The sequence below is a fragment of the Odocoileus virginianus genome, chromosome 14 (genome assembly GCF_023699985.2).
Source record: "Odocoileus virginianus isolate 20LAN1187 ecotype Illinois chromosome 14, Ovbor_1.2, whole genome shotgun sequence".
NCBI lineage: Eukaryota > Metazoa > Chordata > Mammalia > Artiodactyla > Cervidae > Odocoileus > Odocoileus virginianus.
The window spans coordinates 28182720-28197942 of record NC_069687.1 but is presented as its reverse complement, the minus strand read 5'-3'; the positions used below and the strand labels follow the sequence as shown (position 1 = coordinate 28197942).

The 15223-nt window shown below is 39.2% G+C and overlaps 1 protein-coding gene and 1 long non-coding RNA gene across 7 annotated transcripts in view; one reads left to right on the top strand and one right to left on the bottom strand.

Moving 5' to 3' along the window:
* The first annotated feature begins 599 nt into the window (after positions 1-599).
* On the top strand, positions 600-15180 carry LOC139038239 (uncharacterized). The gene is made up of 2 exons (XR_011491181.1): positions 600-1378; positions 10816-15180. It is a non-coding gene; the product is annotated as an uncharacterized lncRNA (long non-coding RNA).
* The window catches only part of PDZD2 (PDZ domain containing 2), a 395186-nt gene continuing 389529 nt past the window's right edge, over positions 9567-15223 (bottom strand). For all 6 annotated transcript variants that reach the window (XM_070476533.1, XM_070476532.1, XM_070476535.1 and 3 more), the window contains one exon: positions 9567-12391. In XM_070476533.1, coding sequence (XP_070332634.1) covers positions 12210-12391 — 182 coding nt within the window. In that variant the 3' untranslated portion in view covers positions 9567-12209. The remainder of the gene's footprint in view (positions 12392-15223) is intronic.

Below are 15223 nucleotides of genomic sequence, written 5' to 3'. Positions count from 1 at the left end.
TTTGTTAGCCATCTGTATGTCTTCCTTGGAGAAATGTCTGTTTAGTTCTTTGGCCCATTTTTTGATTGGGTCATTTATTTTTCTGGAATTGAGCTGGAGGAGTTGCTTGTATATTTTTGAGATTAATCCTTTGTCTGTTGCTTCATTTGCTATTATTTTCTCCCAATCTGAGGGCTGTCTTTTCACCTTGCTTATAGTTTCCTTTGTTGTGCAAAAGCTTTTAAGTTTCATTAGGTCCCATTTGTTTATTTTTGCTTTTGTTTCTGAAATTCTGAGATGTGGGTCATAGAGGATCCTGCTGTGATTTATGTCGGAGAGTGTTTTGCCTATGTTCTCCTCTAGGAGTTTTATAGTTTCTGGTCTTACATTTAGATCTTTAATCCATTTTGAGTTTATTTTTGTGTGTGGTATTAGAAAGTGTTCTAGTTTCATTCTTTTACAGGTGGTTGACCAGTTTTCCCAGCACCACTTGTTAAAGAGGTTATCTTTTTTCCATTGTATATCCTTGCCTCCTTTGTCGAAGATAAGGTGACCATAGGTTCGTGGATTTATCTCTGGGCTTTCTATTCTGTTCCATTGATCTATATTTCTGTCTTTGTGCCAGTACCATACTGTCTTGATGACTGTGGCTTTGTAGTATAGTCTGAAGTCAGGCAGGTTGATTCCTCCAGTTCCATTCTTCTTTCTCAAGGTTACTTTGGCTATTCGAGGTTTTTTCTATTTCCATACAAATTGTGAAATTATTTGTTCTAGTTCTGTGAAAAATACCGTTGGTAGTTTGATAGGGATTGCATTGAATCTGTAGATTGCTTTGGGTAGTAAAGCCATTTTGACAATATTGATTCTTCCAATCCATGAACACGGTATGTTTCTCCATCTGTTTGTGTCCTCTTTGATTTCTTTCATCAGTGGTAAACATATATTTTCGTACATATTTTTATATTTTATTTCCATGGGAGGAATTAAAAGACGTGAGGTTTGCTCAAAGAGTTTGCTTGAAGATTTAAAAGATAAAGTTAAATTTTCTAAGATCTGTGTTAATTTCCACTTGAAATAATGTGCATGCTGGCTTCCCTACACCCTAGCTAATGCTGTAGAGGGTATCATCAGTCCTGGTCTTTGCCAAGGTAATAGTAGAGAAGAATGGTCAAATTATTTTAATTGTTGAAGGGTTGATTATTATTTACCACCTTTATTGGTAATTTGTGTTCCTTTCCTATGAGTTACCTGTTCATGTTCTTTATTCGTTTTTATAATTTAGGATATTGATCTTTTTACATATTGGTTCACCAGGTTCACAGGACTTTCTGTGTATTATGGATATTAACCCCCTGTGTCTATGATGTATTTTCCCCAGTGTTTGGAGTTGCTATATATGGTAAGTTTTTTTTTTTTTTTAACCATGTAGTAAATTGTAAGGTGCAGTGCTCAAGCATGGAATCTGTGGAGACTTTAATTATCATACTAAAGAGATCAGCATGGTATTAGGTTTGGGAATATATATACACATATATAACTTCCCTTGTGGCTCAGACAGTAAAGCGTCTGCCTGCAATGCAGGAGACCTGGGTTCCAGTGGTAATGTATGGATGTGAGAGTTGGACTGTAAAGAAAGCTGAGCACCAAAGAATTGATGCTTTTGAACTGTGGTGTTGGAGAAGACTTGAGAGTCCCTTGGACTTCAAGGAGATCCAACCAGTCCATGGCATCACTGACACAATGGACGTGGGTTTGGGTGGATTCTGGGAGTTGGGGATGGACAGGGAGGCCTGCCATGTTGCAGTTCATGGGGTCGCAAAGAGTCGGACACAACTGAGCGACTGGACTGAGCTGTGGTGTTGGAGAAGACTCTTCAGAGTCCCTTGGGCTTCAAGATCATCAAACCAGTCCATCCTAAAGGAAATTAGTCCTGAACATTTCATTGAAAGGACTGATGCTGAAGCTGAGACTCCAGTACTTTGGCCACCTGATGGGAAGAAATAATTGGAAAAGACCCTGATGTTGGGAAAGAGTGAAGGCAGGAGAAGGGGATGACAGGATGAGATGGTTGGATGGCATGATCAACTTAATGGATACGAGTTTGAGTGAGCTCCGGGAGTTGGTGATGGATAGGGAGGCCTGGCTTGCTGCAGTCCATGGGGTCACAAAGAGTTGGACAGGACTGAGCAACTAAACTAAGCAACTAACTAATTAACTAACTGAGCAACTAACTAATAACTATGGGTATTCTCTACCCCAACCCAGCCTGGATCTTTAATAATTTTTTCATGTTTCAGTTTTTGTTTTGTGTCCTTTTTAGTTTCTCTCAATCTGTAGGTTCTTTCCTCTCATTTTTTTTCTTTGTGGAGTATTTGTTAATGAAATTGGATCCCTTGTTCTTTTGTTTGGATTTTGCTGATGGTATCCACAGTGTATAGTTTGATGTGTTATATTGACTTTTGTACTTCCCAAGAATTATTATACCTTACATCTGAGGCTCCATCAGATTCTGGCTGGTTTGTGTAGGCACCTGTTTCATAGGTGGTGGTGTGTCCTTTTCAGCAGGAAGCACATGATACCTCTCTTTGTGAAAAGCAACCTTGCTCTTCAGTCTTAGACCCTGTAATTTAGGCAACCATGGGGTTACATATGGAAGTACTTTGATTGCTATCATTTATTTATTAGCTAGAAGAATATTTCTATAAAGAGAAACCTCATCTTTCCTAGAGTAGTTTTTAGTACAGTTCATAAAGGAAAAGTAAGAGAATTTCTACATTTTATTTACCAATTTTCAGAATAGAGTTTTTTCCAAAGCAATCTCCAAAGGTTTTTTTTAAAGAATTGTTTTCTTTAAGTATCCCAAATATGGAGATAAACAAGCTTTTATCATCATCATTTTCCTTGATGAGAAGTATTGTAGGGTTCTTGATATGAAAAAGTAGAGCTGTAGCTTTAGGATGGAAGATAGAAAACCCTTGTAGCTCTAAAGTCATCAAAGAATTTTCAGTCACAAGTATCAATGTAAACTTGTGGGCAGCTTTACATTTTCCTTTTTTATTGTGGTTAAATACCCGTAACATGAAATTTACCATTTCAGTCATACCTAAGTGTACAGTTCAGTGCCTCTTTTTGTAGTTATGCTGTTATCTGTTTTGTAAGAACATTGTCATTATATACACTAATCTCTCCCTTTTAACTTTTTTTTTTTTTGACAAAGCAAGACATTTTATTGGGAAAGGGCACCCGGGTGGAGAGCAGTAGGTAAGGGAAACCAGGAGAACTGCTCTGCCGTGTGGCTCGAAGTCTTGGGTTTTATGGTGATGGGATTAGTTTCCGGGTAGTCTGGCCAATCATTCTAATTCAGAGTCTTTCCTGGTGGCGCACGCATCGCTCAGCCAAGATGGATGCAAGGAGAGGGATTCTTGGAAATGGACGGACAGACGGTGTCTCCTTTTGACATTTCCCAAACTCTTCCGGTTGGTGGTGGCTTATTAGTTCTGTATTCCTTATCAGGATCTCCTCTGATGTCGCTGTCTTCTCATCCTGGTGTAGTGTAGTTTCTTGTTTGAGCATCATTTTAAGGTGAGATCAGGTCAGCTGTTTTCTCTATAGACCAATCCAGTGTAGGGGCCAGTCGGGGCACTCTGGCCAGTTGTCCGCGTCAGGAGGAGACCAGGGACAAAAGGGTCCCAGTTGCGGCCGCTGGGTCTGGTCCATTGGCCGGCAAGCTGGCCTCTGAGTACCCCAAGCGGTCAGGGTGTCTCTCAGCGAAGAAGAGTCCCCACCAGAGTTGCCATTTGTTGCAGGAAGGGGGACCCCTTCCAGGGCCCAAAACTGGGCTCTTGTCTAACACTCGGAAATGAATTTTCCGAGGAGACACATGCTGACAAAGCAAGAGATTTTATTGGGAAAGGGCACCCAGGTGGAGAGCAGGAGGGTAAGGGAACCCAGGAGAACTCTTCCCCCTTTTAACTCTTAAGTCTTCAAGTAAATACATGGTTAATGCTCACCACCATTCCTTATGTCGTCTATCCAGTCATCTTGCTTGTCTTGCTCGTTTGTTAGTATATTGTTCTGGAAGGGCTTGTGAGAATAGTATACTCTGGGTTTTTGTATGCTGATGAGAGTTTATCTGTAGCCTTATTTGAAAGTCACTTTGTTTGGATAAAATGGTTGAGTCACATTTTTTTTTAGTATCTTAAGTATGTTCTTTTTGGCTTAAAGCATCATTGTCAGTGTCTGGTTATAACATGACTTTCTTTCTCATGAATGCCTTTTTCTTTTTGCCTGGAGCCCACAGGATTTTTTCCCCTTGATTTTTTGTAGGTAATATTACTACAGTATGTTTTGGTGTTGGTTATTCTGGATCAGTATTTGCAAGTACATGGTGTGTTCTTTCAGTACATAGCATCAAATCTTTTTTTATTCTCAATTTCAGGAAATTAAAGTATTAATAGTGTTATTCCCTTGTTTAGGCTTTCTTCTTTGGAGATTGCTACTTTTTTCTGGGTCACTTTTGCTTGGGTTCTTTTTTTTTGTTTCTATTTTTTTTTTGGCTGAGTATCATGTGGGATCTTAGCTCCCTGATGAGGGATTGAACCTGCACCCCCTGTGTTGGAAGCACAGTGTCTTAACCACCAGACCACCAGGGAAATCCCTGCTTGGGTTCTTTATTACTTACCTTTAAATGTTTCACCCTTTTTATCTTCTGTTTCTCTTAAGACATCTTATTTATTCACTGTGAATGATTGTTCTGGTCTTTTCTGAAATTAATTTTTTCCCAAGTTTTAATAACCAGTTTCTGAATTTTTCTAATTTCTGTTGGTATCTTCATTCATGTTTTGTGTCATTTCCCTGATGTATTTTACCTCATTTTGAGGTATTTTTCATTGGTTCCCTAAGTATGTCTTTCTGTTTATGTGCCTTTGTTTAGCTGTAGGGGTTATATTTGCTCCTAATGATTTTTCTTTTCTTATGATAATTTGTATGGGATTTGACCTAGATTATTTTCTATTACCCATTTTTATATGATTTTACTTTCCCTATTTTAAAAGGGAGATGCAGGCCAGGATAGCTTTTCTGTGTTTATTATCCAGACTTCCTTCTGTTTTCAATTTAAAGAAACATGGCAGCTTGCTTTCCGAGATCTGATTCTGCTACTCTACCCGCCTTTGTCTGGACCTTCTTTTTTTTCCCTCTATTCTTTTTCTGTTCAATTTTGATTCTGTTTCCAGTAGTTTCTCCTCAGTGTGGGGCATTGGCTAATCATTTTTTTTTTTTAAATTGTAGGTTTATTTATTTGCACAGCACATGGGATCTTTAGTTGCATCACACAAACTGTTAGTTGCCATATGTGGGGTCTAGTTTTTGCCAGGGTTTGAACCCAGGCTCCCTGCATTGGGAGCGTGGAGTCTTAGCCACTGGACCATCAGGGACATCCCAGGCTCATCATTTTTGGAAGTGAAAAACTAGTCAAGTTTCAGGGGCCATTATCCAACTGGTCCTCTGAGCTTCCCTGTTGATTATGAAGGTAAGGGTGTAGGGCTCGGGTGTGTAGCTTGGGGCTGTCACATGTCCTGTTGTTCTTTCCTTGCACATGATCTTTATTCCAGTGGTTTGGCTATCTTTGGAAGAGGAGACTATTTTAATTATAGTAGCTTCCTGATGGTGGTGTAATAGGGCTAGTACCCAAGTTATTATGCTTTTTTGTTTATTTTTAAATTAAAAGATAATTGCTTTCACAGTTTTGTTCTTTTCTGTCAAACCTCAGCGTGAATCAGCCATAGGTATTTGTTTGTCTCCTCCCTCTTGAACCTCCCTCCCATCTCTCTCCCTGTCCCACTCCCTAGGTTGGTACAGAGCCTCTGAGTTCCCTGAGACATAGAGCAGATTCCCCTTGGCTATCTATTTTACACATGGTAACATGTTTCCATGTTACTTTCTCCATACATCTCACCCCCGCCCGCCACCCTCATGTCTGTAAGTCTGTTCTCTATGTCAGTTTCTCCATTGCTGCCCTGCAAATAAATTCTTTGGTACCATCTTTCTAGATTTCATATATATGCGTGAGTATACAATATTTCTCTCTCTCTTTCTGACTGACTTCACTCTGTATGGTAGGCTCTAGGTTCATCCACCTCATTAGAGCTGACTCAAATGTGTTCCTTTTTATGACTGAGTAATATTCAGTCATATTACTGAATATGCCACTGCTTCTTTATCCATTCATCTGTGGATGAACATCTAGGTTGCTTCCATGTTCTAGCTGTTGTAAATAGTGCTGCAGTGAACATTGGGATACATGTGCCATTTTCAATTTTGGTTTCCTCAGGGTGTATGCCTCAGAGTGGGGTTGCTAGGTCATATGGTGGTTTTATTCCTAGTTTTTTAAGGAATCTCCATACCATCTTCATAGTGGCTGTATCAATTTAAATTTCCACCAAAAGTGCAAGAGGGTTCCCTTTTATCCACACCCTCTCCAGCATTTATTGTTTGTAGACTTTTTGATGATGGCCATTCTGACTGGTGTGAGGTGATATCTCATTGTAGTTTTGATTTGCATTTTTCTAATAATGAACGATACTGAGCATCTTTTCGTTTGTTAGCCATCTGTATGTTTTCTTTGGAGAAATGTCTGTTGAAGTCTTCCCCACTTTTTGATTGGATTGCTTGTTTTTCTGGTATTGAGTTGTATGAGCTGCTTGAATATTTTGGAAACTAATCCTTTGTCAGTTGTTTCATTTGCTATTTGTCATGTTTTGTTGGATGATTTTTGTAGGCAGTTTTGCTGAATTCTAATGGTTTTTAAATCGATGTGTTTGTGCTTACATGTACTGAGATATGTCTATGCAAACTGTGTATTTTTGTTCCTACTATTTATACGTCTTAAAAAACTGTCTAATTGTATTGGCTTGTATCTCTAGAATGTTATTAGTAGTCTAGTGTTAGTTGCTCAGTCGTGTCCAACTCTTTGTGACTCCATGGACTGTAACCCATCAGGCTCCTCTGTCCCTGGAATTCTCCAGGCAAGAATACTGGAGTGGGTTGGCATGCCCTTCTTCAGGGGATCTTCCCAACCCAGGGATTGAACCCAGGTCTCCCACATTGCAGGCAGATTCTTTACCATTTGAGCTACTTGGGGAGCCCTAGAATGTTGTTATTCAATAATAATAATTGAACATCTGTGTATTCCTAACTCTAATGGGAATGATTCTGGAGTTCCCCATTAAGAGTTTGAAGCAGACTTTAAAAAAAAAATGTCTTTCAAAAGATTTGTGTCCTACCGATGTAAGAACTGTTTGTTAATTTCTTAATTTTAAATCATTCATGCAGTCCTGAATTAACATCACTAAAACTTGGTATTTATTATATTACTATATCAGTAGATTCTGTTGGCTAACATTTATAAATTTTTTGCCCATTTTCACTGTATTCTAAGCATTTTTCAAGTTAAGTTCACCTTCAGTGTCACTGACTTGTACTTCTGTAAGTTGATTTGCTGCTGCTTCGATGACTGGGTTTGTGAAGGTGCTCTAGTTTATGTGCTTACTTCTACTGGATCTCACTTGATCTTCTCTGTTTTGATCTTGTGCTTCTCTGTAGCCTCATTCTCTTTGACTGAATTGAGAGTATAAAACAGTTTGTGTTTATAATTTTCTTCTGATTCCCAAGGTAATCCTCCAAATTACATTCTTTAATCTGCCTATTGCATACTGTTTTAACACCCTCGCTCCAGCTTTCCTGGTTCTTTCATAAGAGGCTGTTTAATGGGGGAGGCAGGGTTCTGTGGAAGCCTGGCATTTGGTCAGTAGTTGGGTATTTCAGCGCTGTGTTTAAGCATCGTTCAGTTCCTCCCTTAGGATGAGAAAGATGGATACCAGCTGATTTTAATCTTCATTCACATCTACCTCAGCTGCTGTGAGGGGATCAAGAGGAAGGGTGTGGCCCTTATGGGCGTGGGTGGGCAGAGGCTGAGTGGTCAGTTGAGCCCTTCCCTTGCAGGAACCTGTGTGGTAGGGGCTCCCCTCAGAGCAGGCCATTCCTCCCCTGTTACTCCTGTGACCCGCTGAGGCTCACAGGGTGCCTGGGAAAATCAAAATGAGATTCAGCCTTTTCAGCCTCACCTTCCCTACCATTCTGTGGAGTGGAACTGGCTCCAATTCAGGGTGCTTTCTGAACTTTCTGGGGCTCACCATCTGTAATCCCCTTTCTTCAAGTTAAAAGGCTTTGTTGACATTCTTTACATTCTTCAGAACTCTCATTTCATACCAACTCTCTCTTCTTCAGAGAGTTGTATCCCATTTCATTGTCATTTTGGTCTCCCTTTATTGTGCATGGTATGTAGCCTTCGACATTCATAGAATGGGTTTGTGGCTGTGTGTGTGTGTGTCTATTTCTATATTGTATTAAAACTCTCCCCCAGGGAAAGCTCTGCCCAAGTGTAGCAGTGGACTGAGCCAATCAGAACCTTACTTTTGGAGGACCTATGGACAGGCAGCAAGCAGCCTATACATCCAGTTTTGTGATGCAGTGGAGCCCTACCAGTGGGGGCACTGAGTGATGACCCATGATCCCCAAGTTCCTCCTGTCACTGAGGCCAGGTCATACGCTGAGTCCTGTTCTGGGATTTCTGTGAGATGCCATCTTGCCTGCTTCCTTGGGTTACTCTAATTTGGTGTCTGCATCTGAAAACTAAAAGAACCTAAAATAAAGTAGATGCTTTAATTTCACTCTGAAGCAAGATCCTAGATCACCCAAGTATATGTGGGGAGAGGTAAATCAAAATGGGTAGGGTTTTTAGGAAAAATGAATAATGTAGTCATTGTGAAGGAGAGAAAAAACAACTGAATAGCATCCAGTTGAGGCTGGAAACCCTGAATTTGCAGCAGCATCATACTGTTTAGTTGTGAGATTTTTTTTCTCTAGGAATTGGCATGTAGGCATCAAGAAGCTGACTGGTTGAAAGGATCCTGGATCAACCTGGGCGAAGGAGCTGTGTGCCTAGTGTTCTACCATAGGGTCTAGTCTAAACAGAGAAGGGAAGGAATGCAGGGGGGGAGTGGTTTCTGAAGGTGAGAAAATTGACAGTTGTTTAGGGATTAGGGGTCTCCCAGGTGGCGCTTCCCTGGTGGCTCAGTGGTAAAGGATCTGCAATGCAGGAGACCTGGGTTTGATCCCTGGGTTAGGAAGATCCCCTGAAGGAGGGCATGGCAGTGCACTCCAGTATCCTTACCTGGAGAATCCTATGGACAGAGGAGCCTGGCGGGCTACAGTCCATAGGGTCGCAAAATCACAACTGAAGTGATTTAGCATGCATGCTAGGGATTAGAGGCCTGTTGAAATTGAAGAAGCAGTACCAGGAGAAAGGGGGTAGTAAGCTCCAGGAGGTTGTAGAGGTGTGAGCTGTGTGATTTATTGATTTTAGAGGTGGAATGGATTTGAGTTTGTGTCATACCCTAGGTGTGACCATGGAAGAAGAGGGATTTGACTTCTTTTGTCTTGTTCCTCTTACACGTTCAGGTCATCAGTATTTCTTATCTTCATGTTGTAAAAGGTTATTCTATAGATGCAGAACTAAGACCACAAACAAGTAGTAAACAGTGTTTATTTTCTTAAAATTACTTTAAAAAGGTTGTTTATAGAGATGTGGATTTACATAACTTGGCGACAACATTTTAAAAATGTACAGGCTATTTTGTATTATTGCACTTACTCTTTCATAATATATAAGGCATTTTATTTTACATAAATAAAGGATAATGTATAATATCATACAACAGGTGTGGTGCCAATTAAGTCAACCCTAAAATTAAATGAACTGTGTATTGGAGGATAGAAATGAAACCCAACTTACTTCAACCTTCACGGTATATCCTTGCAACTACGATATACACATAACAAAGTTACCATCATAGCTTATTGGATGACTGACTGACCAGCTAAAAAAACCAAAACAATGGAAGTTTTAGTAGGACAATACCATTAGTGTTCACGTCAGGAAGTGTGGGACTTTATTAGACTAATTAGAAATACAAGTCATGCCTTGGACACTGACAACAAGTAAATATCTTTCTATCTTAGGGTCAAAGTTTAGCTTTTGCTTCCTCAAATTCTAATTGTCGAATTCCAAGGGAAGCCTTCTGGCGGGGTCCACTAGAAATAGCTGATGACTTGAATATGGTTCAGTGAACCAGAGGGCTACCCTCACACTTTTTAGTTACGAGGGTTAGGAACTCTTAGAAGGAGAACTTTCATTGCTTCAGAAGCTCCTGTCACATGGACTGTGCATTTCTATGTAGGCACAGCTAGGAGAGTAGAGAGAAAAAATTTTCAGCGTGGACTTCAAATCATCTCTCATTTAGGCAAGAAAGCAGAAGCCACAAAACTGACCCCAGAGACTTAAAAACAATCGAGCATGCACCTTGCACTGACTTCCTATAGTATCCTACCTGGAACTGTAGTAGTGAAAAGTAGAAGCTAAATTAATCAGGTCTTTCTAGCAAACTCGTGAACTACATTCCCTTTTGTATAACCTGTTTAAAAATGAGGAATCTGGGCTCACACCAGCCAGATAACTCAATCCCATCTGAGAACCTCTCTGGGCCAGCGCCACAGAGGTTTACTGGGATCAGTCACTCAGAAATAGGTTAATGAAAGAAATCGCCCACATAAAACCTTTGCGTCACCATGCATGCATGTATGCAGCTTCACCCGTATTCTCAGACTCAGTGGGCTGGTTTGTGCCACCTGAGCATGCGGCCTGTGACCACCCAATTCTGCTCCTTTACCTCGAAAGACTGACTCACCCTCATTCTCCATCTTCTGATTACATTTTAGTAAATGAAGCTGATGAAGGTCTGGGTCGTTAAGAAAAGGTACAGTATGAGGAGAGGCCGGCCCTTTTGGTGACCAGGAACAGCAACATCGAATGGAAACAGTTACTACAAAGAAGCTGGTGCTTCAGAAGGAAGAGCAGCTGGAATGAGTGTCACAAGCAAGCGTGAGTCACAACTGTGTTCTGCTGGGAAACATTTTTGGCAAAAGAGAGAATTTGCAAAACAGGAAAACAAAAAGAGCAAAAACTTCAGTCACTGCAGAGCTATGTCATTACAGTCAGGTCAGGAAAATTGATCCAATGGTTAGAAATGTTACATTTCTTAAGCTTATTGAGAAAGGGGGAAAAAAGTTTAAAAAGTCCTTTAAAAGGATTATTTTAAGCTCCTCTACTTGGATTACAATCCAAGGATACTAAAAAGATAATTGATTTCTAAAAATTTAGCTTAAATTAGTGGTTGGAGAGTACATAAAATATAAAAATGGAAACTCAGTGACAATGGTATTTTTGCCTGCTCTTTCATTAACCAGTCTTGACTTTCAGCATTTATTCAAGACAAGTTGCAAATTGGATGTAAGGTGCTTTCAGAGCTGGAACTTTCTGCTCATTCTAAGCAGCAAAGTTCATGGCTATTTAGTACAGTTTATCCAAACTGCATTCCTGTAAAATTGCCTTACGACGTACACTTTAGATCATGATCAATACTTCATGGTGATCAATAACTACCGATTAAACTATGCAGCCATACGTTGCACATTATACTCACTAAAAATACCACTTTCTGTATTTTGCTTTTTCATTTTTGGATAATTCCTGAGCCAACCTAACCATTAGGTCATAACTGATTCTGTTTGTTCAAGGGTCATGTTTTCCTTTTCAGGATAACAGACCCTTAGCTCCTTCCACTGAATGTGCCTAAAAGCATTCTGTCATTTACTTACAAAATTATATAAAACTAGTCCTTTTAGTTGTGACAGTTGTGTTGCCCTCAGACGTTGTCAGATCCCTAATTGCCAGGATTGATTATGTTGGGAGAGGTGGGAGGAAGGATTTGGAGGTCTCACTAAATGTTTCAAGTAAAGAAGGGCATGCCACATCTTGTGTCCCCATTAGGAAACATAACAGACAGGAGGGGACAGGCACTGGAACAAAGTGGACCCTCCCAGCTTAAGTGATCCAGGCAGAAGGCTTAGGAGTTCAGCTCCATGGCTGCTGCTTCAGGTGTGAACAAAAAGAGCTGGGGAGTCTGATAGTCTTGCCCGTACCAGTGCTTCAATGTTGTTTCAGGAACCCATTGTTTAGAGAAGTCATTCTGATTTGCCAAAAAAGGGAATTGAGAAAAGGCGATTCCAGGTTTAAAAAAAAAAAAGAAAAGTAACAAGCACTGTTAGTGTCACTACCAGTGCTTGCTGCATGAAGAATTCCTGTGCTTTCTAATTACTAACTGCACAGGTCCCTCTGGGACAGCCTTCATGATATTCCAGGCATCGAAATGCATCAGCCCCACCAGGGATTTCCCATTAATGGCAAGAATTTCATCTCCAGCTTCTATTGTTCCTGCTTGCTCAGCTGCACCACCTGTGAGAATAAATACAGAATGATAGCTGGGAACTTTCATAATATATAGAATAAATTCCAAGTAAAGTAAAAACTTTAGCTAGAAAAACCTCTAAACCATGTGCCTGCCTTTAATCTTAGGAGAAGGAAAGTTTTCTTAAAACAAGACACACAAAGCATATACACAGAAAAAGAAATGTGACCACATAAAAAAATTCAAATCTGTAACCCCTCTTCCCCTAAACATAATCAACTGACTAGGAGATGATATTTTCATTGTATTTAGTCAACAAATAGAATGGGGGTTACTCTTCAGCTGGGCTAAAGATCTCCAGATCAATAATCAACCCACCAAAAATCCAAATGACCAATAAAAAACAAGTTCAGCTTCTACTTGTTAATAAATATTGGCTGATATATCCAACATGCTGAGAATTAATAAGAATTATATACTCATCAGTGACCCGCAGAGATACTTTTTACTTATTAACAAAGCTTAACATATTTCTACAAGAAACTCTGTTATGGCAAGTTGATGAGCTTTGGAAAAGACAGGGTTTGCACCCCGTTCTATATACTCTTGCACATACACATCTAAAACAATCATAAATTGAGAGAGAAAAATACCCAAGTTTGAAAAGAATTTTCTCAGAAATGTTTAATTAGATCTCAAAACACTGAGCAGATAAATCTTTCTGTCCTAGATTTTTGAAAACCATCATTATTTGATATCAATACATGTGAAATGATAGTTGATTATAAAGACTGACAGAGTAATAAAAATATAGCTGGAAGAAAGGAAGTTCAAATGCAACCCACTCAAGGACAAAACACTTTTATGTTGTTATCAGAAAAGAGATGAGCCCTCACCGATGTCAGGCCTACAAAGAACAAGGAGACTGAGTTCTAATCATTGCTTTCTCAAGATACACATTTTTGGAAGTCTCAAAGCACCAATGTCTGACAGACCCAGTTAACACTGTGTTAGCATAGTTCCTATTCTAGGAATATTAACTAAAGGCCCCAAGCAGGTTATCTGAAACCATAAATTTTCTGGGTGTTCATCTGAGTCTAAGGATATGGGGATTCCAACCAACCAAAACAGGAGGCTGTGAGTTAGGGGCTGTAGGCAGGTCACACTGGTTTGGTCTCAAGTCTGTGACTTCAAGCAGGTTAAGCTTTCTTGAAATTTCAGTTTTCTCATCTGCAAAATGGTGTTAACCTGTCTTGTTCTAGGATCTAATGAGATGAAGCAGGTGAAGTCCTTGATGAACCACTCAGTGCTGTGCACACCAGAGGTGGTGCCAGCTTTTGGAGAGAGAGAGAGTAAACCTTTTCGAGAGAGAAGTAAACCTTCTTGTTTAAACCGTTGTTGTTTTGGGTTTTCTGTTACCTGAGGCCAAAGAGAATTCCAATTTGATCAGGGTGTGTCTATTAAGGGTTTAAGAAAATATCTTTTAGAATACTTCTATGCTTTTTTCCAAAAAGGTCTTGCATAGTTTTTGTGTAGCACACTTCTAGGCTCTTTTCAGCTGCACTGTGCATTGGCAGCTCACAGTGCTGAGTGGATGCCTAGCTGGTTTTCTCAATCATTCACGGTTTTTGAGCTGGTCCCGGTTAATGGTATAGATCCTATTTGCTTCTTGAATTGCTGCATAGTTTTCCTTTTTATGGATGTAATGTATTTTACTCATCATTTTGCTACAGACAGAAATTTAAACTGTTTCATAGCTTCCAATTTAGCAAGCACTGCCAAATTTTTCCCCAGAGAGAGGTACCATTATATATACTTTTGCAAGAAAGTATGAGTGTTCTCCTTTCCCTACATCTTGCCAACACATCGTATTATGAGATTTCTTATTTATGGCCAACCTGATTTTAAAAAGATGATTCCTAGTAGTTACAATTTTCACCCAATAACTAATATTAGTTTGAGTATCCTTCCCTCTATTTGTTGACCATTTGGGTTTTAACTTTTGTCTATTTTCTGTTCATTTCCTTTACCCAGATTTTCCCTTTATTTTGTATTTCTTATTGAATTATAGTTATTAGTATATTCTGGAATTAGCCTTTTGTTGATGTAGATACATTGCAAATATCTTCCAGTTGCTTAGATTTTTATGAAACTTTTTGCCATTTAGAAGTTAAACATTTTATATATATGTATAATGTATATCATATATGTGTAATATAAATTATATACTTTTATGGTGTGTCTTTGTATGATATTTATGTAATTCTATTAGGATTTTAAAACAATGGTTATTGTTGATACACAGGAAATTCTGTTGCTTTTTTTGTATGCTGATTGTGAATTCTGCAGTCTTGGTGAACTGTTTATATTGGCTTGACATTTGATTCTCTTAGCTTTTTTCCAGGGAGGAAGGAAGAACATACAGTTTGCCAGTAATGACAAACTACATTCCTGTATTTCCAGTCTTCATACCTCTAATCTTGTCCTATTGTGTTACTGATATTCTTGGTAAAATGATGAAAAGAGAAACATTTTAAAAGCAGCCCAGACAGTAGCAGTGGTGATGTTCTACCTCGACGGCTGCACACAAGAGGTTACAAGTGATTATTTACTGATTCTTTTTTCATCAATAAAATCCCTGACCTTCAAGAGAGCTTTTGGGAAATACAATATTTAATTCATTTATTATTCAAAGAATGTTTCTGTATTAGATTGATGCAAGAAATTGAGTATTGCCGTATTGCTTTTAGTGTTTGGGCTGAAAGGCACAGGAAACCAAGATAAACAGAAAACCTGTATCCATTAAACTTTTAAGTAAAATAAAGGTAAGAAAAAATCTTTGGGTAGAGTGCTAAGCCTGAACAAAGAAACTAGCTTTA